Source organism: Pteropus medius, unplaced genomic scaffold (genome assembly GCF_902729225.1).
Source record: "Pteropus medius unplaced genomic scaffold, Ma_sr-lr_union100, whole genome shotgun sequence".
Classification (NCBI taxonomy): domain Eukaryota; kingdom Metazoa; phylum Chordata; class Mammalia; order Chiroptera; family Pteropodidae; genus Pteropus; species Pteropus medius.
Window position 1 is genome coordinate 30,689,815 of NW_024349800.1, and position 27,159 is coordinate 30,716,973.

General features: G+C 33.8%; 1 protein-coding gene and 1 pseudogene across 3 annotated transcripts in view; one reads left to right on the forward strand and one right to left on the reverse strand.

Moving 5' to 3' along the window:
- Positions 1 to 27,159, forward strand: part of ASB3 (ankyrin repeat and SOCS box containing 3) — an 85,417-nt gene that overhangs the window by 15,233 nt on the left and 43,025 nt on the right. For 2 of the 3 annotated variants that reach the window (XM_039887167.1, XM_039887165.1), the window contains exons 2-3: positions 3,446 to 3,654; positions 12,497 to 12,655. In XM_039887167.1, the coding sequence (XP_039743101.1) occupies positions 3,459 to 3,654; positions 12,497 to 12,655 (355 nt within the window). In that variant the 5' untranslated portion in view covers positions 3,446 to 3,458. Of the gene's footprint in view, positions 1 to 119; positions 171 to 3,445; positions 3,655 to 12,496; positions 12,656 to 27,159 lie in introns of those variants that run through there. The other variant, XM_039887166.1, reaches the window with a different exon arrangement.
- Positions 23,484 to 26,402, reverse strand: LOC120622089 (40S ribosomal protein S27-like; annotated as a pseudogene).

Genomic DNA, 27,159 nt, shown 5'->3' on the forward strand with positions numbered 1-27,159 from the left:
AATTACCCTAACCTTCCTTTCGTGCGCGGACTACAATACCCACAATCCTTTTCTGGGGTTCGTGGCTCTGAGGTCGAGTTATCTCCCTTTTTCGAACCCGGGAGAGTGCGAGAAAAGAGGCTTGTAGTTCTGGCTTACATGTGGTCTAGAAACCGAGAAGGGATATATGGGTACGGAAGTTGGCACGTGTAAAGACATTTTGTTACATTTTGAAAATCGGGGTTCTTGCCCATATTACAGAAGTCAAAGGAGCACAAGCTGGGAACATGACCCGTATTTGACTTTACGTACATTTAAAAAAATCATTTGCTTTTTTATCTTTCAAATAAAGGCAGAAAGTGTATGCTTGTGCAAGAGCTACTATTGCAACACAATTTTCTTGCATATTTAAAGTTTACACGCAAATTTTACACGCAAAACGCAAAAGAAACTTATCGTCTTTAGTATTCTCAGCAGCTCACTCAGAAAAGAATGGGCAAAGATCTTGGCTCATTTACGGGCTTTGAAAGCTATCTGAGGAATCTCCAGAAATTTTTACACAGTTTGGGGTCTGTTCATTTTTCTGGGGAGAAATTTTATAGCTTTTATAAATTTTCCCATAGGTCAAGGATTCTAAAAAAAATGCTAAGATCTGCTGGTTAGACCTACTGTTCTAAAATATTGTTTAGGAAGCTCACTTAGACTATCAGGCCTGCATTTCTGTATGTGAAAACGAAAGACTTACTAAATGATTGTTCTTTTTTTGAGGATTTCTAACTATTCCACGGTCTTTAGCTTTATAAAAGAATGCAAAAACAGCCAGGTTCAAAGAATATTATTTGTGTTCTTAAGAAATCAGCAGGAAACTGCTACAAAGAAAAACTTAGTTTAAGAATAACCTAGTCTTTTCATATTTTCTCCCAAGTTCTAGTTCCAGGTTGCTTAAGATGGTTAGTTTTCCTCCACCCCCAACATTTTTGAAAAATTTGAAACATACAAAAATGTTAGTAAAGTGTTAGTAAAGTATAGGGATCGTTCATATAGCGTCCACATGGATCCAGTAATTAATATTTTGCCATAGTTGCTTTACTTTTTTCTTTGTATATACTTTTTATCTAAAACATTTGAGGTAAGTTGCATGTTTATGGTTTTTCACTGTTAAATACTTCTAAGAATAAGGACATTCTCCTACTAACCACAATGCCGTTATCACATCTAAGAAAATTAGCAATAATTACATCATCAAATGTATTCCATATTCAAATTTTCTTAATTATCTCAAAATTGCTTTTTGTAGCTGATATTTTTCACCAATCCAAGATCCAGTTCAGGTGTATACATCACATTGAGTTGTTTGTACTTTCTTTTAGTCTAGAACATAGGAAGGTTTTTTGTAAAAGGAGGTCTTATATTCATTCATGTTAACTAGTTGGTGTTAAGGGTTGAAGGGAATGATCCTGTTATAGTACATTTCTTTTGGCTTCTTCCATAAGAAGCTCAAAATATTTCCCAGTTCTGGTATTTTTTTCATCTGAAAAAATTAGTATTGCTTACTAATCTGAATTTATAAACATTTTTTTGTAACTGAGAAAAGCCAATAAAAAGATTGAAAAAGATTCATATTTGTTTTGACTCAAATGCTGTTTTTCATGTCTTTGGAACAGTATTCTTGTTTGTATTTGTTTTTACTACATAGAAAAAATTCCCGTAGTAGTTGGAGTGCTTATAAATTACCCTAGACCATGTGATTCGTTTGTGTGTTTTGGGGTGAAATTTGGATGTAATGGACTAGAAGTTAACATAGTTCAAAACAGTAAGCTTAATATTTAAGATTCTCCAGAGCCTTCAGCTGTATCTTGAACCTCATTTTTCTACTGTTCTTTGTTTACTCTTCCTTACAAAGTGAAACAATTGTTTCCCTTATTCACTATTCTTTACTTTTTCTTGTTCATTTCTATAATTTTGGTTATGTCTTTCCTTCTGTCCATTGTCTCATTGTCAAATCTTCCCTATTCTTTAAAGCTCAGCATAGACCTCACCAAGTTGAAGTACTTTCTTCTTCCTTTGACTACCTACGACTTTTTATTTGTACTTTTCTTTTGGCATTTTCTGTCTTTTATTTCGAATAACATATATTTATCATTTCTGAATCTATACATAACTTGAGATAGAATCTGTGTCTATATCGTTATATCCTTCATATTGCTGATATCTAGTTGGTGCTCAGTAAATAACTGTCAACTAAATAATTAAATATTCTGTAATAAATATCTCACTTTCCTAGTAATGGACTAGTTGATCCGATCAGATTAATCCATGTCTAATTTTAACTGTTTGGCTCAGTAAAGAATCAGTTTCTGCAGTTATATTTAGCTTAATTGTTATTATAATAGCTTTATTATTAAACGTGGCCATGGATAAGTTTAAATTTACCACTGGAAATGCTGTGTGCTTTTTTTAAATCTCTTCCCTCAAACCTTCCTTTTCTGGATAAATTATTTAGAATGTGGTTCTAGAAAAATTTTCACCTGTATTGGACTAGATATGTTGATATTTCCTGAATTACTTCCTAAGATTATTAGAAAAAACTAATACGGGATGGGAGTATTATTGAGAGGGACTATCCCTTGGGAGAAGCCTGAATCGGACTTAGCTCAACCTGCCTCATAAGTGTGACTAACAAGAAATTGTCTTCGTGAGAGTTATATACTGACAGCTATACTGGACACTGACACCAGGGGTATTTGAAATGAATTTTGAAGGGAGATGATGAGGAAGAGGGCAATAATGCTGTGAGGAACTTTCTGGGCTGGTGGTGTAGGAAAGCTGGACTCATATTTTTATGATTCTCTTTATTCATTTCAGTATATCCAGTCAGTGGGACAGTTTCATCAAGGAAGGAGAAGCTGAGTGTTTAGTCCTTTCTGGAAAGGACCAGCAGAGGCAGGAAAACTAGTATTACGACTTAACTTTGCTTTTTTCAATAAATGTCCTTAGCCTCTTTGGGTTTAGCTTTTTCCTGTAGAGAGCTATAGATTAATTCTTGAGGCTGAGCATTGCTGGTCATTAGATGGCCATCTCTGCATAATAGAGTATGCATTTAGGATTAACTGGAAGTGTTTAGCTCTCTCATCAACAGTTAGTGAGTACATTTTGATGGGATATGAGTAGGAGCAGAAACCTGTAGGAAGAAGCTGCTCAGACACCTTTTCCAGAGGTTAAATAAACACTCAAAACTCCATTGATGTCTTTAATGAGAACATTCCAAGGAATCCCAGTTCACCAGAGAGACTCCTGGGTTAGACTCTAGCAGGGTCTGTGGTGTGACAGGTCACTTTCTCCACTTCAGACTCTTCCTCAGCAGTCATGTGAGAGATGCTACATAGGTCCACTTCGATCTGTTAATCTCTATGAGTTCAGTGTTGTTTTATTGATTATAATGTTTTCTTTTTGCCTTGTTTTGTAGACTGGTCAAAAGAATGGATTTTACGGAGGCTTACAATGATACATGCTCCATGGTTGGACTTGCTGCCAGGGAAGGCAATGTTAAAATCTTAAGAAAACTGCTCAAAAAGGGATGTAGCATCGATGTTGCGGATAACAGGGGATGGATGCCAATTCATGAAGCAGCTTATCACAACTCTATAGAATGTTTGCGGATGTTAATTCGTACAGGTAGAGTAAATTCAAGGTGTAGAAGGCTGGGCTTGCAAGCTGGATTAATAAAACAGTGGGTAATTCATGACTTATTAACAATAGTATTTGTTTCCTTTTCTAGAACCATAAAATAACTGCCTGTGTATTATTGAGAATGATAAGATTGCCCGCCTTGGGTTTTATAAGTATGGTGTTCCAGCTTGACATCTATAAATGTTGTCCTTGTTCCTGGCCCACTTTTATTGTCTGAGCTAGGTTTAAGCATTTAGTAGTTTACTGGTCATGGTTATTCTTCCTTTTCCAAACAAAAGGAGCAGTGTTACTGAACTTGAGGGTGTGAGTGTTTGCTTGAAGTAGCCTTTTTTTAAAATTTACATTTTAGTTTCTTTAATTTGGGGAATCTTTCCAATTACATTGACTTTGCAGTAGAGAACAGGATAGACAAGATTCCTGTCTTATAGTGCTTATATTTCTGTCAGGGAAAACAGACAATAAATACTTAAACAGTTAAGCAAGATAATTTCGAAATGTAAAAGTTTTGTGGAAAAAATAAAACAGTAATGAGACAGACAGCAATCCTGTGCTACCGCATATCTCTTTCCAACTCTATTTAGTTGACTTCATGTTAGTAACTAGAGATCAGCTATGTGGGAGTATTTGCACCCCAGAAATCAGCCAGTGCTATAAACCAGTGCTATAATCCGGGCTTTTTTCTCCTGCCCAAGCCAGTAACACATTTACCAGCACACTACTGAGTAAAAAGCTTGGTGCATGAGACTGAATTGGAGATTCTGACACTCAGGAGACAGATTGGGAAGAGACTTAATGGTGACAGAGCACTGCTTTGTAACAATCTTCTTACTAAATACTTGATTTACATTATTTAATACAAAACTGCTGTTGAGGCAATGTTATTCTCATTTTATTGATGAAAAAACCAAGACTCAGAGAAGTTGGCTTGTCAAAGTTTATATAATAAAATATGGTATTTGTTTTAACTAATTTCTGACTCTAAAACTCATGTTTTTTCCACTATAGCATTCTTCCAACATTTAATCAAAATAAACATTTTTAGCATTCAGTTGATGTAAACTGAGGTTGAACATAACACTATGTTATAACAGTCAGTAAACTATTTACATTTCATTGACCATGGAAATTTAGATTTTCTTCCCTGTATTACTTACCATCACTAGGTATAACTATTTAAATTTTAGACTTCTAGGGCCATAGCTCATCAGAATTAACTAACTCCTTACCTCATGGATGGGAAAGGAAATAACCCTTACATTGTTTTTGGTGTTTTTGTTGTTGTTGTTGCTTGTTTGTTTGTTTTGTTTTAAAGGATGAGGGATGGCAAGGCTAAATTCCCATGTTGTAATACAGGAACTTTGTCATGACTGCTTTTTTTAAGTCACATGTTCTAGAGTCTTTTCCAGTTGAATGTTTAAAGATACTAGAAAAATAGACTTTATGTCTCATATTTTAAAAGCTTAATATATTTTTTTCAGAATTTGTTTGAAGTTAATTCCATAGCTTGAGTTCCTAAACTATGTCTAGTGACAAATAAAGGCCTGAATTTGGTTATTCTGTTTTAGTCAGTAAACTCATTCTTGATATACTGTTATACCTCCTCACATCAGAACAGTGTCGTTTATGTTACAATTTTTTCCCTTTTAGCTGCTTAATAAACTTAGGCATGTTTTTCACTAAGTGTACTAGAATTGGCTGTTTAAGTCATTTGTGTTTCTTTTAGAAATTTAAAATATCACTTTCATTATTAATGACTTTTTTTTAAGTTTGTTATTTTTAGAGGATAAGATAGCTACACATAGTTAACTATGTGAATAGTTGATATAAATGGTCAAATAAAATTTTCTCACTATTTTTATTCGAGTTCACTATTATGAAATACTTTGGATAATTCTAATTTACTTTTAGTGTGTACACAGGGATTAGTGTGGAGTTGAGAGATAGGAAGTTGGGTTTGCAGAAGGTAGGAAGCAGCTATATAACTTATTTTAGGAGGTGACGACATTTTTGGTCTCAGTCTTTCATGAGTTTGGTTGCTCTCTGTAGTTGGAACTAATGTCCAAAATTCTATCAGTTTTGGTTATCTGACTAGAAAAATCAAATTAGAATGTGGCAGAAGGGCTACATAGTCTAATGGTCACTTAAAAAAATGTTTTATATATTACTTTGGCCCCTCTTCCCTTTTGTAAATAATAATCCTCTGCCTTTTAAACATTTCTAGATGATTTAAGTTTAAGACATTGACCAGCGAGGAATGGTAGGTGACTACTTTGTAAAAGGTTTAGCTAGTATACAGCTACATATGAGGAGATATTTTAAAATGACGATGAAGTACAAAGGTTTCTGGTCTTGAAGAGTGAAGTGAGGTCTTTTCTGCTTAATTATGACAGTAGCATCTTTGTAGCTGAAACAGTTAGCTTGATATTATGGGTTAATTTTAAATGTTTCCAAAGCATGTTTGACATTTCTGTCATTCTTTATACTTGCTATACCTGTGTTTTATATGATTCATAATTCTCTTGTCTCTTGTGGCTCAACTGATGTACATAAAAGTGTCTTTTAAGATATAATTTCTACCTCCTCGATTTTCATCTAATATTAGTAAACTGCCAGAGATTCCTAAAACATACTTTTTATTAATGCACTAAAGTATGAAGGTGCTCAGGCCTCTATGAAACGAATGGAGGGGACTTAAATGTTTAGAAAGTTTTGCTTCATTGTCTGTTCAATTTAGTTCCAGAATCTAGTCCAAGAATCATACATTGTGTACTCATTCAAGTTGGAGAAGAGTATTCAAGTGTGATATGGATTACTTAGAAATTTAATATGCATAGATGTATTTTTTTTCACTTTAGCTTTCTTTTAAAAGTATTAGCACAAATAACAAATTTGCTTGTGTTCTTTCCTGTAGTGGAAATTTGGTGTAATGGGTATTGATATTTCATGAAGCTTGTTATCTTAGAGGGCAATAATAATCCTCAGTGGCAATTAAAATGCCATTCAGTCTTAAACCATTTGCTGACTAAAGGTGACTTAAAATCTTATAATTATAGCATATTGTTAACAAATATTTTTCCTTGGCTAATATATGATATAATATATAGTACTTTTTATTAGTTCATGTTAAGAAAATATTATGCTATCATACTGAGCATGCTAACAGATGCTAATAGTCCTTAGATAAATAAGGCAGTGAAGTATAGTGATTAAGAGTTGTATTCAGATAGACTTGGGTTCTACTGATGCCACCATTTTATTAATGTACCTTGGACAGGTCTTTAAATCTCTTAATGATTCAGTTTTTACATCCATCAGATAGAAATACTCCATTGTTAACAGCTCAGGCCAGAAACTGTGGGCCATCCTTAATACCTTCCTTTTTTTTATATTCTTCATCCAGCCAATCAGCAAATCTTTATGTGTGTGTGTATGTATATATTTGTATGTGTATGTAGCCACACACATACCATCACACCACTTCTCCCCACTCCCACGACCACTAATACCTTGGTCTGAGCCACATTGTCTCTTGCCTAGATTGCTGCAGTAGCATCCTAACACATCTGTTTCTGACCCTGCTTTTTCTGCATTTGACCACAGTCTAATCTTAGTATATCAGAGGGATTCTTTTATAGTATGTCAAACTATGTCTTTCTCCTGCTCAAAACCCATTTCATTCTGAGTAAAAGTACTATTACATGGTATTTCATAGTGCATATGTAATATATTTATTAATCTCCTGTTGGATGATTTGTTTCTTAAGATTTTGCTAATTATAATGCTGCTTCTTCAGTTAACATCCATCCATATATATATGTGTGCGTGTATGTGTGTGCACATGTGTGTATGCGTTTATGCATGTGTATGTGTGTGTATGTGTATGTGTGTGCATGTAAATCTTTGTGCACATAGGTGAGCAATTCTGTATGATGGAGTTTTAGAAGAGAAATTGTTAGTGCAAGGAGTATGCAGAGTTAAAATATTGATACTGCAGTATTAATCAGAACTCTTTCAGTAATCAGTGAAAGAAACTAGTTTAAACTAGCTTACACAAAGGAAAGGAATGGCATATAGTAGGTCATGTAAATGCTAAGACTGCGTGGTAGTTCCATTTAGGCATTACTGGATGCTAGTATTCAAAACAGTGTCATTAGAACTCTGGGTCTCTTATTTTCTCACCTCTGCTTTTCTTTTTCTCTGTGTTGATTTTGTTCTCAGGCAGGCTTTATCTTTGGAAATTCTGGGTGTACTCCATCTTTAAAGTGCTTTTTCTGTAATCCTTAGCTGTTATATGTATTTCATATGTTTCATATATTTTCTAATATTTTCTAATATATTTCATATATTTTAGGATCTAATATCTCTGTGATGCCTTCAAACCTCTTCTTTTCCACTGACTTTTTCTTTTCATCTTATGTGCCCAATGAAATCTCTTTAAGGGTTGTTTGAAAATTTTTCACATAGTGGAATTCCTTATTGTGGAATTATTTTATATCCATCTCATTCATAGCATTTCTGAATAAAACATAATGAGATGATGTAAATTGTGCAGAGTTCTTGACTACATAATCTACCAAGGTTGACATTCCTCACCCTTTGGGATTGGCACATCTTAAATTTGTTGGACCGTATCAGATTGTGGCTTAGTTTTTGACATTAGGCTCTGATCTTAATATTTAACCTATGTTAACCTCTACTTACATATTTAACTTCTACTTTAAACCATGTGGTTTTGCTTTTCTCCTTAGGGGTTTGCAGAAAACCAAATAAAAATCTACCATCCATCACTTAAACAAGTAAGCAATATTATTTGTAAGTAAAAGGACACTTTTAGGGTTGTGGTATTGCCAGAGTGTTTAAGTCAACTCTTCTCATTGCTGCACAGATGTCAGTAACTAGCATTGGTCTAGCTGACATGGCCCTCATCCTCAAAGTGCAGCCAAGAAAGAGCACACAAGTTGTCATGACAGAAGCGCCTGTTGTGTTTGTCCTTTAGGATGTCTTTAATGCCCTTACCATTTAAAGTTTCAGTAAGTAGAATAGAAGCAGAAACCTCTTTGCCTTTCAGTGAGAATAGAGATTAAGGCATTAAAAACTGATTATTGTGTCATTTTTCTAAGAATCCCTGTTACAAGAAGGAAGAGAGTGAGAGGGTTGTGGTTGATGGTGCAATACAAGATACACATGGTCCCTTTGGTTCCCACATATCAATTAAGGAGGCCAGTTTATCATTGGAACTTCCAAAACCAATTATATGGGGTCCTGAAGACTTTTTTTTAAACGATATTTTGGAGACTTGCTGAAATTTGCAGTGACTGTGACAGAACATAAATACTGTAATTCTATTGAACGCTTTTCAGAATTGGACCAGCTATTTTATCTTTGTTTTACTGCTAAGGAACCTGTGAGAGTTTAAGTAATTTACCCAGAGAGTAATCCAAATTATAGCTGGCAGAGTGAGGATTGCAACCCAAATCTTCTGACTCAAAGTCCATTGCTTTTGCTAAACCATGTTACCTTCCTGGTTCAATAGTTTTAGACCTAGCTAAATATATCTACTTTTTTTATATAAGTAAAATCTTTCAGGATCTTAATTTAGTAGCAAACCGACTTTACTATTTTTTATCCTGAATGAGAAGTGCCTTTTCTTGTCTTTACTTCATAGATAATTGCACAGGAGGTTTTGTTTCCCTCTGTAAGATGTGTGTGTGCGTACATCACCAAGCATGGTCCACACTCAGGTGGGAATTAAGCGCCTTCCTTGAGGGGGGAGTATTTACATAAATTATTTGGAATTCTTCTGATATTTGGAGTATCTCTTCTCTCCCATTTATTTATTCAATTATTTATATCTGCATGGACTCATGGTTATTTATTTTATACAGTGAGTGGTAACCCAATATGGTGTAATTTATTTTGAGGCTCAAATTGTTCTAGCTTTGGCTGTTGGGTGCTAAATTTCAGATTAGCTCCTGTGTTTCTTTGACATGCCTCCATTTTTTGTTTTGTTTTGTTTTGATTTTTGACCAACAAAATACTCCAGGCTCATTTTGTATATTCTGTGTGCCAACCCTAGAATGAGCCATTCTCCTAGGAGCCCTGGTTCTTTTTATTGTTCAGTGGTATTCAGAACCAGCATCTGAACACTGGATGTGCCTGTTGCTACTGGCATGTTATTGCTTTTAACCTTTTCAGCAGACAGAACTAGGAAATATATTTATGTATTATAACCCATGTGTATGCGTATACCTGTATTTCTACGTCTGTCCATCCGTATCTATATTAAAGCTAAACACGAGATCATACTGATGTCTGGACTCTAATCTGCTCCATATGATTCATTCCAACAGTGAGAAATCTGGCTCTCACTATCTGTCATCCATGTATTTATTCATTTGATCTTATTGTACATGTGTAGTGGTTTCAGAATTATTCATCTGTACCACTATGAGAAATACCTTTACCAACTAGATTAGCTTTTATGTACAGCTCCTTTTTTATCTTTAGCCTTATGGTTTCTATGTCATACACCATTTTCCACAGTTACGCCAGCATCTTTTTTTCCCCACTCCTTCAGTGAGGTTATGTTGTACATTTATAATTCAGTTAGATGCTTTTGTCACAGTCGCATTCTATCCTAGGACTCCCCGACTGCTCCTCTCCTGGTTGATTTTTTTAAATTGCATACAGTAAGGTTTAGTTTTTTCTATTATGTAGTATTTTAAATGGCTAGTATTAAACCTTATCTCTCTTTCTTCTTTCTCAGTGGAAGAGAACATCCTTCCTTTCCAAAAGAGAGGTCCTTAAGACATTTGTAGTGTGATACTGGTCTAGGTCTCCTACCTTTCAGCTTATATCTCTGAGCCTCTTTTTGCTGCTTCTGGGCTCCTCTGCTCCCTAATGGGCACTTTCCTCTCTGCCTTTGTACCAGTCCCACATTCTTTTACTTTTTCTAACTTTAAGACAGAGTTTAATGTATAGTTAAGTCGAGGCTCCCCTCAATACTTGCCTTATTTTTCTTAGTTCTTTTTCTTACCTGTGCTCCCTAGCCCCTGTCAGCTCGAATCTCTTTACTAAGTTACAAAACCATCTAGCCAACCAACCAACCAACCACAAACAAACAAACTCTATTGGCATTTTAATTAGAATTATAATAAATTTATTAATTATTTTGGGAAGAATCAACATCTTTATAATATTGAAATTTCTCATTTAGGAGCTGCCTCTATATATCCGTATGTTCCTAGTTTTTCATGTTTTAATCTTATAGTTTTGTGGTTATCTGAATAAAGGTCAGTTTCTGACTAATCTGAGAAACACTGTTTTTGTGATATGAACTTTTAAAATATAATTACCTATCATGTCATTTAGTCTTGCATCCTGTAAAGTTTGAGGCTGTTTTCTTTGAGTATTTATTCTTATAAGCTGTTATTTGAATATTATTATAGCTTGGCCCGACAATTTCATCAGTAAGTTCCAATTATAAGAATTAAAACAGAGGATTATTTTAGGCAAGAGCATTAGTTTTAATTCTGCTATTCAAGAAAATATTTAAAGTTAAGAAAATTTTTTTATTTTGTTTTTGCCCATTACTACTCTCAGAAATGCCTTCACCATTCACTGTACAGCTGATCCTTCTATTATTAGTTTAGAATTTTACCATTTTGGAAGCAAAAGTAAGAAAATCACTTCTCAATATGAACTTTTGCTGAGGAATTACAAAAAATGTTAATGTAGGTATTCCTTATGCAATTTGAATGTTACCATGACATTGAGCTTTTTATAGTAAGTAAACCCCAGAAACCTTAAATTAACTCAAAAGTTCTTTATAAATTATATACCACTGTTTGATTTCTTTGGAGTGCGTTTTATTATTTTGGAAATGTAATCTTCATTAACTATTAGATTGTGATCTTAAACTAGAAAAAGAGTTTTGTTTGTTTGTTTGTTTTTATGTTATATCACAACTTATTTATTTTATAACTGGGTTTGTACCTCTTGACCTCTTCACCCATTTTGCCCACCCCTAATCCCTCTACCCTCTGGCAACCAAGAATCTGTTCTCTATATTTGAGTTTTCTTTAGTTGTTTTGTTTTCTGGGTTTTACATCTAGGTAAAATCATATGCTGTTTTGTTTTTCTTTGTCTGACTTATTTCACTTAGCATAATACCCTCAAGGTCCATCTATGTTTTTACAAATGACAAGATTTCATTCTTTTTTTTATGGCTGAGTAGGAGTGCATTCTATATGTATACCATGTCTTCATTTTCCATTCATCCATCAATGGACATTTAGCTTGTTTCTATATCTTGGCTATTGTAAATAATGCTGCAGTGAACATAGTGGTACATGTATCTTTGAATTAGCGCTTTCATTTTCTTTGGATAAATACCCACAAGTGGAGTATTTTAAAATACCTTCATGTTACTAGTTGAAAAGCAAGGAAGTAATGCTAGAGATGAGGCCATTTCTCTCATGAAAATTTAGAAATAAAAATATCACATTTATTAATATTTCAGTAAATCTTGCTTAAGCAAATCTTTGGTGCTGTATCTTCTTCGGATTTTGCTTTTGTGTTTCCTTTCCCGGCTCACCAAAAATTAGAGAAGAGAAAATGAGTGTGTGGGCAGAATTTTTTGTGTTAAGAACTGTTCACACTGTGACCCTTATAGAACTTTTTTTCATTTTATACAGAGTTTTAAAACATTAGACCTCTAGCATTTATAATTGTGTTTAAATATTTCCTTTAATTCTTGGAATTTTTGCTTTTTCATTCTATGAAATGGAAGTAATATCTTCTAGTTGATGATTTTATTCTTTTATAGATTCATCTGAAAACTACATTAAGACAAAGACTTTTGAGGGCTTCTGTGCGTTACATCTTGCTGCAAGTCAAGGACATTGGAAGGTCGTACAGATTCTTTTAGAAGCTGGAGCAGATCCTAATGCAACTACTTTAGAGGAAACCACGCCACTCTTTTTAGGTGAGATATGGTATTTGATACAGATGCAATTTTTAATTTTTAATTTTTTTTTTTTTTTTTTTGCCAAAGAAACTAAGCCTAATCCCCCACCCTCACCCCAAGCTGTGGTACTTATATTATGCTCTTTGACAAATATTACACTGCCACTTCTTTGATTTTGAAACCAAAAAGGTATTTTTAAAGGTTCTTCCACCCTTGTTTTGCACCCTTGGGTGATAGCGTCTGGGAATATCTTTAAATGTTTATTTAAATTGTAAACTCTGTTATGAATTGTAGTCATGATTGTCGTTGTTCTCCATGTTGTTCTGAAAACCAGGTAGAAGTTAAATTGTAGTAATAGTTACAAGATTACCTACAAATGTTTTATGTTTGCTTTTTTTTTTTTAGTATTAAGATATTAAGAAGATTTTATGGAAGAAGTCACCAGTTAATACTTAAATGCCAGTTAATTTTTTGCCGATATGATCACTATTCAGATTTCTTCAAGGTTTTTAATTCCTTCAGGACAAAAGCCAAATTCTAAAAGGCACACTTCCAATACTTGTCGCTTTTTCTTCCCTCCCTCCTTCCCTCTCTCCAATCCCGTTTGTCTTCAGGGACATCGTGGCCCATAAAGTTGTATGGAACATGGAAAAAATAAGAGCATAAAACATTTGTATAGAATTAGTGTATCTGGACTGGTTTTACTCCTGATACATGTAATTCATACATTCATTTAGTTACTGAATGCTTCAGTTTCCTCACTTATAAAATGAGAGTAATAATACCTCCCTAGTCTTTATTGGGCTGAGTATAAAATGTTTATGAAAGTACTTATTTCATTGTGAACTTAAAAATATATATTCTTAAAACTTATGTACAGTAAGCTTCATTCTTTTTAGTATACAGTTCTGTGCTTTTGATGTATGCCTAAAATTGTATAATGACAACAATCAGGATACAAAACAATTTCATCACACCCCCCGCCCCCCGCCAAATTCCATCATGCCTATTTCTAACCACTGATCTATTTTCATCCCTGTAGTTTGTTTTTTTTTCAGATTATAAATATATACGGATTAATACAGCATGTAACCTTTGGGACTGACTTCTTTCACTTAGCATGATGTTTTTGAGATTCATACATGTTACTGCATGTATCACTAATTCATACCTTTTAATTACTAAATAGTATTCCATTATATGAATGTACCACAGTTTATCCATTTAGAAGTTGATGGACATTTGAGTTGTTTTCAGTGTTTGGTTATTATGAATAAATTGCTACAAACATTTGCATGCAGGTTTTGTTTGAAAATAAGTTCATTTCTCTTGGATTAATACTCAGGCGTAAAAAAAAATACTCAGGCTTCTTGGGTCATGGTGTAAGTGTATGTTTAATTTTGGAAAACAACTTGGAGATTTCTTATGAAGTGACTCTACCATTTTACATTCCCTCCAGTAATGTTTGATAGTTTCAGTTGCCCCACATATTCACCAACACTTAGTATTGACAGATTTTCTTTTTTGCCTTTGCTTTTAGCCATTTTAATTGGAATTTAGTAGTATCTCATTATGGTTTTAATTTGCATTTTTTCCTGATTGCTAATGATGTTGAACATCTTTTAATGTGATTATCTGCCATCTTTTTCCCTCCATTACGTGTCTAAATGTGTTTAGACATTTTGCTTTGAAATAATTTTGGACATATGTAAATATTCAATAACAGTACAAAGTATTCTTATATACCTTTCACCCAAATTTTGTTCTTTTGCCATGTTCACTTTATCATTTTATTCCTTTTTATCTATTTATACTTATATTCTTTTTTTAATCCTTTGAGATTAAGTTGTAGACATAATTCTTGCCTACCCGTAAATACTTCAGTGTAAACTTCTAAAAAGCAGTAAAATTCTTTAATATAACTGCCATATGATGATGAAAATCAGGAGCTTAACATTGACATAGTATTGTTATTTAATCTACAGATCTTATTCAGTTTTGCCAATTGTTCCACTAAAGTCTTTTAATGGCAAAAAAATTTTGTTGTTGTTGTTCAGGCTCTAATCTAAGATCACTTGTTACATTTAGTTCTTATGGCTCTTTAGCCTACTGTAATTTGGAACAGCTTCAGTCTTTATCTTTTATGGTTTAAAATTTTTTGAAGAGGTCAGGCCATTTCTTTTGTAGAATAACTTTCCATTGAGGTTTTCTGATGTTTTTTCCTTGATAAAATTCAGGTTATGCATTTTCTGACAGGAGTGCCAAAGAAGTGAAATCATATCTTAGTGTATCTTATCAGGAAGAATATGACCCATTGCTGGTGATGTTAGTATGTAAAAGCATTTTGCATATGTGAAAAGTATTAAGATGTTTCATGGAAGCCTTGACGTAAAATGGTTTCAGTTTCCTAGAGGGGAGATTGCCTTTTCATATAAAGTTTCTTTTTTTCACATCCACATTTAACCCACTTTGGATATTTTATATGACTACAAAGTAAGCTTTCACTGGGGCCCAGCTACGTGCAGTCTCTTTTCTAGTTGCTGTCTTCAAGGAACCTACCTTATAGAGGAGTGAACAAAGTGAATTAAGATCTATAAAAGAGGTAGAAGTAAAGTGGTCGAGATATTAAAAGAAGGAAAAATAAGTCACTCTGGGATGACAGGGGAAGACAGCTCTTGCAGAGTACTGTATTAATTGTAACATTTATTGAGCAGAGTGTATACCAAGCCCTGTGTCAGGTACACTGTCATAACTCTCAAACCCTTACCTCTTTTATGTGAATTAGCTCATTTAATTTTCACCATGATTCTGTGAGATGTGTACTACAATTTTCACTTTTACAGATGAGGAACTGTAGAAACACTGTATTTAGGGTCAGAAAATCTGTATTTCAGTCTTGATCTTGCTATTGTCTGTGTATTGGTTAGAATAGCATTTCCTGAATTGATTCAAATGAAGCTTTTAATAAATGTTCATTGATAAAAATTTTCCTAATAAACTTATATTTGGAAAATGCTATATACCATGTTCCCTAATGTAGGAAAGCAAAACATTAGCCATCTGGCTTAATGTGTCCACCTAAAGTATCCTCTATACTCTATGTTATTTTATTTTAGTATTTTCATAGCTTTTATCACTGCAGTGATTTTACTTAATTGCTTTTTTGTTTATTGAGTTTCCCTTCCACTGGAAGGAATATTCCATGAGAACAGGGATTTTATTTATCTTGTTTGTACACTGTCATAACTCTCAAACCCAGATCAGTGCCTGGTATATAGTAGGCACTGAGTAAATTTTTGTTGAATGAAAGAATGAAGGTGTCTGAGAAGACCTCTTATGAAACAACATTTGTTTTAACTTTAGCTCAGCATTTTGAAATGTGTTTGACCATAATATTCTTTTTCTTTGTGAGATACTCAGGAATATCTCAAAAAACAGTAATATTTCATGGGACTATTGGAGGAATGCTAGTTTGGTCACTTAATTTACAGTTCCACATTTTACTAGTCTCATTTATGAAATTCACTGTTGTGTTTACTTATATAAGTATTTGGAAAAAATTGGAGATACAGAGTTTTAGTGATTTATATTTCAGGGTATAGTTAACATGTAATTTTTTTATATTAAAGAAGAGTTGCTAAGATAATTCAAACTAGCAAATAACTTTAAATCACTTAAGTTTCCTTGTCAGAAAACAGCATATCCTAATTATATTTTGTGTTGTCTGATACAAAAAATAATTTGACTCAAGTAGAGATTTTAGCCCAAGGAAATGTAGTGCATGTAGTACTTCTCTGTGCTCATGTTCTGCATCAATTATATTTGGTCCTTGTTTGGAAGTAGATAAGAGTATTTTTAAAAAAGGAAATATATAGTGTTAGCTTTCACAAGAACATAATGTGGGAGAATGGACATAGGACTCTTTAGTGAGGTGAAATGGGCTCCAGTGTCTGCTCTGCCCCTAAATAATATGGCAAACTTTAGTAATTTGTTTTGTTTACCTTTATCTTTCTACTTCTTTTAAATAACCACAGTGGTCAATTTTTCAATCTATACTGGAAAAGAGTCTTTTATTAAAACAAAATCCAGAACACTTCAAGGTTTGCAGCAAACTATAGATGATAAGCTCTAGGCTGGACCAAGTGGACTTAAAGTGAGAAAGGGGAACTGCCCGTCTATTATAGCTTCATTCCCCATTCGTAGAGTTATCTTCCAAAATTGTTCTTTGCTGAAACATTGGACTGTGTTGCCCCCTTTACCCAAGAGAAACTGTATTTCCTTGCATGTTGTAGTACCTGTCTTAGTGGCCCAGTTACCACCTAGACTGTTGCATAACCTTGGAAACTTGCTGGATGACTGCAGTTGTCATTGACATCAGTGATGGGTGATTACTATTGAGCTGAAGGCTAAATGTAGAGTTAGAAAATTTACTACTACCCTGTTCATAATGGGGACATTTTCTGTACATACAACTCACCAAGATTTTCACAACAATGAATTGGGAAGGGAACTCTTCAGTTTGATGGCAGTAAGAATCAAAACGAGAAAACTATACAAGAAAGGACAAATTTAGGAAACCGCTCATTACTTTCCACATGAAAATTGTCCTTCTAGAACATTTTTTGGTTAATGTGCAACTTTAAGTTTTAATAAGGAGTCTGCCCCCTTATTTCTTTTATCCTTGCCTCTTCTTCTCACCACTCTTGCCCTTTTCTCAAATACATGCATAGTAAATATTCCAAGGATGGATTCATAAAATTGCTTTGGAAATAAGGATGTCCTTATTTACAAATATATTAGATTCTAAGTGAAAATCTAGCTAATTATATAGAAAATAGGTATTCTTTTTATTTTGCTATATATAAAACAACACTGATGAATTGGAGGCTCAAATTCAACCCAATGTGACTTCATAAAACAATTTCTGTGGGAACTGCATAGCATGCAGTTTTGGCTTTTGATGGATTATTTTTCATTTTTCGTTCTTCCGAGTCTCTGTTTATTCTGTGTAACCTTCAATGTTAAACATAGCAGTAATGTTTAATAAGGACAAAGTGTTTTATAAGCAATGTTATGTGAAGCTGCCTATTTCAATATTTTACTGTGAAATATGTCATACTTCAGCTCATGTGGCATTTCCTTTAACTGTGACTCTGCTAATGTTGAACAAACTACCATGTATTTCAGTTTCACTGGGATTTTCATGGATCAGTGATCACTTATATGGTTGTGGTTTTTTTTTTGAGGTGCTAGGAATTTTGAGGGTTTAGTATTCATATATTTAATATATATTACTTAGACTTTATTTTTGGAATTATTTTTAGATTTTTCAGTGGAAAGTTTAATAATTGTCCTCAAGGATTGTAACATAAGCAGTTTTCACTTGAGGCCATATTAATACTTGAAAATATGAGTTTGCATTTTCCCAGATCAAAAGTAGAGCATTCACTAAAAAAATTACATTTAAAAGATTTAATTTCATGTTTTGTTCACTTTTATGTTTTTATATAGGTTTATATTCCTTAATGTAACTTATACTCTTCTATGTTAAGACCAATATCTTTTTGTTCATTAATGTAAGCAATTAGGAAAGTAAGCTATTTATTGTCTTATATTTATCTTCATGCAATTAAATGTATTTATACACTCTGTCATTTTATTAGTCATGTTTGATTAATAGATTTAAACTTCTAGCTTTTAAAGATGAGGAAATCAGTGTCCTTTTATTGTCTCTATGTAATTCTTTTTCTCCCAGCTCTTTTCAGCTCTTGTTATATCATATTTGCATTGTCAGTGGAAATAACACTTTGCATCCTGTTCTGGCATCTTAATTCCTTTGGTTCATTTTATTCTTAGTTCTGTGGTAAAATAGCTCAGAAGTTTATCATCAGTTATTTTGCCATAGTTTTTTCAGCCTTGCTTTGTTAACTAAATTCTTCCTTTAATAGAGTTCTCTAAAAGGACTTATGGAAATAATGTTCCCTGAGTTCTTACATTTTGTAATTGGATAATGATTTTATATTTGGACAGCAGTTTGATTAGGTATATAATCCTTGGGTCTTCCTTCCTTTGAAAGTTGTAGTGGTAATCTGTTATGTTCTAAAGTTGAAGTTGGAGGCCAGCCTAATTTTCTTCTTTTTTTCTTTGTGACAATACTTTTGTATGTCTGTTCTGTATCAGTTTTCTCTGTGACATGATGTGTGTGTCCTTTCAATATATAGATTCAGATTTTCTTTATTTTAGTAAATCTTTCTGGAATTATATCATTAAATATTTGTCTTCTATTATTATGATAGTTTTCCTGGTCTCCAGTTATTCATATATTGAATATCCTGTTTTTTATATCTATTACTTCTCTTTATTTTTTATTTTATAATTTATAATTTCTTTATTTTTACTTTACTTTTTCTGTTTTGTTTTTAATACTCTGTGTTGCTTTTCAGAACTGCCTTTTCTTTCTAGTATTCCAATTTCAACTGCACTTCTATGATTTTTTTATTTTTTCCAAATCTTTCCTAAGTTGTCCAAGTTTATATTGCATCACTTTTATCATGTAACTATCTTTTACCTGAGCCTTATATCCCAGCATTGTGCCTTTTTTCACTATTTAACTTTTTCTCTTTAAAATGTATAGCAAAAGGTTTAACCACAATTTTCATTCACTTTGTGGCAATATTTTCATAAGAGTTTTGTTTTTGTTTTTGGTCTAATAGTTTTTTTTGTAACTTTCTCCCCCTTTTTTTGTACCTTTGTATAGATTCGTGCTCATTTCTTTTGTAGTAACTCTTCATAAAACATGAGTTTTTCCTGTATCAGCAATTTTCAAGAGATTTTAAATGGGAAGGAGCTAAAGCCACATTCCAGGCTAGTTTTCCTTCTGATTCAGGGTTTTTGGATGTGAGTTTATTTAGCTGTTATTTTTCACCAGCCAATGGGCATAGGCAGCTGTGGGGTTTTGTAACCCAGTTCCCCTTCTGTAATAACAGAGACCAACTACTCTTACAAATACAGTGTCTTTGTGTGATTCTTTGTTTAGACTCAGCTCTTCCTGACTTTCAGACTTCAGGTGGGTCCAGGGAAGTTCAATTGTCAGCCCATGAGTCTGTCCTCTGCTGGGAACTTAAGTTTTGCATCTCTGAGGGAGCCTTTAACCTTTGAGAAGTTTACTTTCCCAGTTTTTTCTGAGATATTCAGCTGAGACATCTCTCCCCTTCTTCCTACAAGTACCAGGATTGACCTCCATTATTTTGGAAGCTCTTTTGCCTATTTTTCTTTTCTTTTCTTTTTTCTTTTCTGTTCTTTTCTTTTCTTTTCTTTCCTTTCCTTTTTTTCTTTTCTTTTCTTTCTTTCAGCACTGTGCGCGCAACAACAGCTTTTCTCTCCTCTCTTCTTTCTTTCATCTATCTTTCTTTCTTTTCCTATCTGTCCCAGCTATCCATCCTATCTATCTATTAAGATTGAAGAAATGATTTAAATCCCCTCCCCTTAGTCTACCTCCCCCGTTCCCCCTCCCCTCTCCTCTGGTAACCACTAGTCCATTGTCTATGAGTCTCTGTTTGTCCTGTTGATTTGTTGCTTTTAGGTTTATATCCCACATATAAGTGATATCATGTGATTTTCAACTTTTTCTGTCGGGCTTATTTCACTTAGCATGATTATCTCAAGGTCCATCCATGTTGTCACAAATGGCAGTATTTCATCTCTTCTTATGGCTGAGTAATATTCCATTGTATATATGTACTACAGCTACTTTATCCAGTCATCTATCGTAGGACACTTCAGTTACTTCCATGTATTGGCCACTGTGAATAATGCTGCTATGAACACTGGTGTGTAAATATCTTTTCGGATATGAGTTTTCAAGTCTTTGGGGTAAATACCCACTTTTACCTATTTTTGATTTGGAATTTTAGCTGGATCTTAGATTTGCTAAAAATGGAGAGTGTTTTTATATCTTCTTTGCTATTTTTGGATTGTTATTGGATGCTTAGAAGGGTAAGGGGAAATACTTTATGCCACAGTATTTAAATTGGAAATCCATATTAATTTTTAAAGTAAAACAAAAATACTTGATTTCAGTATTTTGCAATAATTTAATTTTCTAGTATATGGTAGAAATAGACCTAGATCAGCTGTTCCCTACCTTCACCTTCACCTTCACCCCCACCCTGCCCATACAGTATAATTTTTGTTCTCTTTTGGGATCATAGAGCAGTGCCACTCAAAATGTCAGTGTATTGATATAAGGGGCTTGAGCCAGAATATCAATCAATGTGCTGCTTCCTTCATCAGACAAGTCTTGTTTCAAGAAAAATGTCAGCTGAACTAAACAGGGTGCTTAGGGACATAATTGATTTACATTCTTGTCAAAACTTCTTACCTTGTTGAGGACTGGTAACAGTTTGCAGATTGACAGACAGTTTATGAATGATTTGAGTAGCACTGCTGTACAATATAAGTGTGGCAATCAAACTGGATCATTACATAGTTACTTTAATAGTCTCTTCGTTCTTCATGGTTATTATTGCAATTAGTAAATTGTATGTGATCATCCCTAGTTAGTATGGCTGAAATAAGAGTGTTGCTCCTATATAAATTGGAGTCTTTGGGCTAAAGGATAGTTTACTGTGTACTTTTTCTCTGATAGGGACTCCTCGGTATAATGATTTATTTTTCTAAGCCATACCATGGAGATCATACTTAGAGAGGTGGCTCCGATTAGGAGAATACTGCTATATGAATGCTTCAAAAATGTGAATTGGATAATTATAGAAAGTGGTAGAATTCAGTGTTATAGCTCTAGAAGAAGTTATAAATTTAGGAATGTACTATCAAAATCAAATGTTTCTCGGCTCTTGCTGGGGAGACAAGGAAAAATAACCAATATATAATAAGATATTGATTAGGTTTTTGACTTCTAAGACTTTCATGTGATTGAAGGATATGTTTTTCAGGATATGGTCTCTGATGTCTGATTGGCCATTAGACTTTCCTTTCTCTGTCAGAAACCATGAGTCATGCCGTGTTGTCAGTGGCAATATGTAGAATTGGATTGGGGTATTCACTACAACCTTTTTGTTACATTTCTATCATAATGAATTTTGCACAACCATGTGGTCATGATTTTTCCCATCAGTATACATCTTTAAGATTAATATGGTTAGTCATTGAGCGACAAGGTACTTTATAACAGACGTCCCCCACTCCCAGTCTGCAGACTGGTACCGGTCCGTGGCCTGTTAAACCGAGCCACACAGCAGGAGATGAGTGGCAGGCGACTGAGTGAAGCTTCATTTGTATTTGCAGCCGCTCCTCAGCGCTAGCATCACCACCTCAGCTCCACCTTAGATCATCAGGCATTAGATTCTCATAGGAGCACCGGTCCCTGGTGCCAAAAAGAAATAAGTGTAACTTTTCATTATAATCTTAGAAAAAAATTTTTTAATATCAATAAAATACTGCATTTTAGATTAAAGATTCATGGCCAAGACTCCATTACAGGAATCTATCTGAATATATAGTGTGACTTGAAATTATGTGTATATCCTTGATAGGAAAGCAATATTTTATAACCATTCTGATTATAAACTTTAATTATGAAATGAATAACTGTGGACAGTGCATACTCAGTGACTGTCTTTAAATAATTCATCTGTTTGCCAGTCAAAGTGCCCAAGTGAAGCGTTGCAGCTCATGTATTCTGTCAGTGGAGTTAGTATAGTACTTTAATAGTTCTGCTATGTTGGGTATAGGTAAAACCTTGAAAAACACTAGGAAAAAAAATCCCTGTTCATTGCACTCTATTTTCTTTTCTAGTGCCACCAGATGTCAGTGTAACCACAGGACCAGAGAAGTACTGCAGTAAATAAATAGCTTATGAACATTTTTTTTTTCTTCATGAAAGAGATAGGGAGAAAAAAGTAGAATATGTAGGTGATCTCTGACACTCTCCAAAGTAGCCAACTGGCTTCTATAACTAGAGCTGATGAACAGCCAGTCTGTGGTTAAACTGTTCACTACAGCCTCACTGACTGGGATGTTTCTCAGTAGAATTAACTGTCAAAATGTGAACCTCAGTGAGTGTATTTCTAGCTTATGGATGTAAATTCAGCTCAGTGTAATTTGCATTTGGTACAGAACTTGTCTACAGTTATTCCCTAGGACACAAAGTCTCATTGGGCATTTTCCTAAGGGACATTCAGTAGGATAATTACATTTTTAAAAGTCCCTTTTTAAAAAATTTATTCTTTAATGAATGCTGCATTAAATGATGATTTTAGTATTCCTACTTAGACTTATCACTTATGTATATGTGTAGGTCTGCCATATTTGTCCCCAATGAGTTTTTGTATGAGATTTGTGACTGTACTTAATATGCTATATGCCTCGGCCGAGTTTTGATATTTGTTAGACGTTTGTGTGGGTCAAAGGCTGCATCTAGTTTTCATTTCTTTTCAAAAATATTTCATTACTCAAGATATATTTTCTCAGATTACTTCTCTTTGCTTTCTTCTTTTTCTCTCTAATTTAGGAAATGATGTTCTCATGTCATTCTTGTTTAGATTTTTGCTCTTACAGGTTTCTTCAGTACTATAATATGACCTGTTGTGGGAGAGACAGTGTCCCTACCCTGAGAGCTTCTGGTTTTTCTTTTCTACTGCCTCAGCTGGAGTCTTATTGAAAATACTTTTTTGGATTGAAGGGAGTAAAGTGTTTCTGTCGTTTCTCTCATCTCTCTGTGTGTCTCAGACACTTTGAGCTCCGCCTTCCAAAGTGATATATATATATATATATATATATATATATATATATATATATATATATATATTTTAATTCAAAACATGTTTATTGGGATGGTTCCTCACTCATCTTGATTCAGGGTGCTTTTAGTGTTGCTTCCTTATGAAAGAACATCCTACTGTAAGCCTTGCTTTTCTTCCTGTAGGCTGACAGAGTACAGTGGAGTAGCCAACACAAAAAACTACTGTTTGTGCATGGCTAAAGACGGTGGTGATTTATTTTATAGCATCCTGGGCATTTCACATCCATGAAGTAGGAGTTGGGGCTTTGCACTAGGCACCACTTCTTGTGTTTCCTTTTCTCCTCTTCTGGAGAGGGATGGAGGAAGTCCTTAGCGAGAGGTATGTCCTTGTGGGGATATCACCACCACTGGAAAGGCCAAAGTGAGATATTTTGTTTCATCCTGATTCTTAAGCCTTAAGTTCTGGTCTCCATGATAATACCAGATCTTATGATTCTGCTTTCTTCTGTTCTCTGGGAATCCACAGTACTTTTCTAGGTTCTAGAATTACTCATTTTCTTTCTCTCCTAGAACACTTACCTCAAGTCATAGGAGCCATAACTAAAGGTCTGGCTCCCTATTGCCAGGTGTGTATCTCGGAGATAGATTTGCTTAAGATACTAGTTTAAATTTCAATTTAGTAAAATTCTAAACTCTAGAGCAGTGCTACCCAATAGAACTTGTAAATGTCCTTTATCTACACTGTCCAGTATGATATTCACTAGCCATGTGTTACTCTTGAGCACTTCAAATGTGGCTAGTTTGATTGAGGTACTCAAGTTTTAATTTTATTTAATTTTAATTACTTTAAATTTAAGTAGCCACGTGTGGCTAGTGACTTCTGTATGGGCGAGTGCAGCTTTTCATACATCTTTAACTGAGTGATAGTCCTCTTATATCTGTGAAGCATTTGACTCCTTTGCCCTGGCATGCGGTACTAGGCAGATTCCACAAAGAGAGATGAGGGAGCAAAACCCCACCAGTTTAGCCAACCAGCTTTGCTTAACAGTGCAATGGGAGAAGTTGCTGCTGAATTTTTCTCATTATCCTTAATTGACTAAGAGATTGTTAGGGTTCTATGTTCCTTATTAGGCTTAGTTCCTATCAAAGGCTTACTACCATCTATTGGATATAGTATAATCAGAATTTAAGGTAAACTATAAAAATTATTTTGAAGGTTAGTTCTGTCCTAATTACTGTTGTTATTCTGCTATAGTTTCATCTACTTGTCTCTTCTCCCTCTCCCTGTTTCTTTAGGTTTTAAAGCATTTTTAATTGATATGTATAATGTGACTGTAAAATAATATTTTGAGTAACTATTCAGTTAGGATTTTGTTCTGATATGTTTTCTAAAATTCATATTTACACACGTTAGGAATATTTCAGATACTCAGTGTTTTTAGAATTCACATTTGAAATTGTCTTCAGAATTTGTGGCAGTCTTTTTTTTTTTTTTAACTTCATACAATTTCAAACATATATGAAAATATAGGGAAAAATATAATTGCCATATACCTAACACCCAACTTCAGTAGTTAGTAACTCACTAATAAGCCAATCTTATTTCAGTTATAACTCTACCTACTGTCCCCACTCCATTTTATCAAAGGAAGACCCCATTCATCATATAGTTTAAAACATAATAAATATTTGTGGATGTATCTCCAAAAGGTTAAGGCATTAAAAAAATCACCACAATACAATACTGCTTCTAAAATTAACAGCAGTTCATTAGTATCACCAAATATCCAACTGGTATTCAAACTTTCCTGATTGTCGTGTGTGTATATTTTTCAGTTTGTTGAAATCAGGATCCAATTAAGGTCTCCACATTGTAACTATTCTGTACATCCTTATGTCTCTTTTAATATAGTGCTTCATCCTTTCTACCTCATGTAATGTTTGTTACCTGTTCATATATTTATTGATTCTAGAACAAAGTGTTGGATGAGTGGCCAATGATCTTTTCAGCATCTGCCAGGATTGATAATGGTGTTCTAAAAGAATGTGAAATATCTGTAACAGTTGAGTCAATTTTCCTTTGTTCTCCAGATGCCATCGTGTATGTATACAGATTGTTACTGATAACTAATTTGAGCACACGTTACTTGATTCTGACTGGGAGATATGATGTTGCTACTACTGGCACAGACACACAATATTAGAGGACTTATAGTTAGATGCTGCTGAAATACCTAGTCCTAGTTACTTGCCCTCATGAAGTAGTTTCTTTATCCTCTTCCTTCTCTTCTTCCACTTCTTTTTCTTCTTCAGAATGTTCTGTAGGATACCTCTCATGTATGTGGTCATTCTAGTGTCACATAGAAATTTGTTTTATTTGATAATATTTACAAATCACTGTTTATCTGTTCAGAACCACTCGAATTGTGGAAATGCTTCTAAATCAAAGAAGATTGGTGTTACCACATTGTTGTGGAAAAGAAAAGAAATTTTAGTTTAGTGCTTACAGTGCATATAAGTATATAGGTATGCTATGCATTCAAGTTTAATAATATTCCCTTAAAAGTAAATAATTCTTCAGCCTTACCATAATGATTTGGTTGCTGAGATATTTTGCAGTAAAACCTTTTAGGCTTCTAGGATATAATCGACAATGACTATAAACAAATATACTTAAATTATAGCTGCATATTCCAAATTTAGGTGAATAGAAATCGATTTCCAATAAAGACTTTGCTGGGATTAGATTATTGAAAAGTATGAAAAATCTGTGAACACTAATGAGTGTAAGTATTTTTTGTTGTTGTTGGATTGGAGGGAGGGCATTTGATTTGTGGTAGTTGGTGACTGTTGAGTCCAAAGTCAGTGACTATATAGCCTCAATATGGCCAGGAGAAAATATGCAGTCTGTTGTCTTGGAATTTATAACAGAAAGCCTGTCAAGATTTGTTATTGTCTCTAGCTGCAACTTACTTGTACTGAGACATGAGAGAATGACCACATAATACTATTTTTACAGTCTAAGGAAATGTCTTTAGCATCTGTAAGTACAAATAGGAGCCCTGAAAAATTTTAGAAAAAATTTTAAACTGATATTATAGTTAAGTTGATTTCAGTGGCTTGTTGTTTGCAGCTCCTTTTATAATCATTTACATTCTTCCATAGAGCTGCCAGGCATGTTAATATAGTCACCTTTAATTTACATAGACTGTGAAGTTGTAACAAGTATAGTGACTTCCTTCCAAAGCACAGAGATTTGCTGATTTTTCTGGGTTCCGTAAGTCAGTGTAGTTTTTGTTTTTGTTTTAAAATCAGTTTTTGGGAAATTTCATCCATTATTTCTTCAAATACATTTTTTTTCTGTTCTGTTTTGTTCTACTCTTCTTCTGGGACTCCAATTCCATGTAGGTTGGACTATTTGCTATTGTCCCATATGTCTGCACAGCTGATTTTCCTTCATTTTTTTTCTCTCAGTTCTTTAGATTGGATGATTTATATTGATGTTTTCAAGTTCACGGACTCTTCTGTAATTTCAAATCTTTTAATTCCATCATTTCTTCAGTTCTGGAATTTTTGTTTGGTTCTTTTTTTTTTTTTAAATAGCTTAATTTCTTTGCTGAGATTCTCTATGTTTACCTGTCTGTATGCCATATACATTAAAAATAAACTCCTTGAACACATTTCACTTCAAATTTTAAAGCATATTTATAATAGCTGCTTTAGTTCATCTGTTAAATCCATCTTGTGGTCAGTTTCTGTT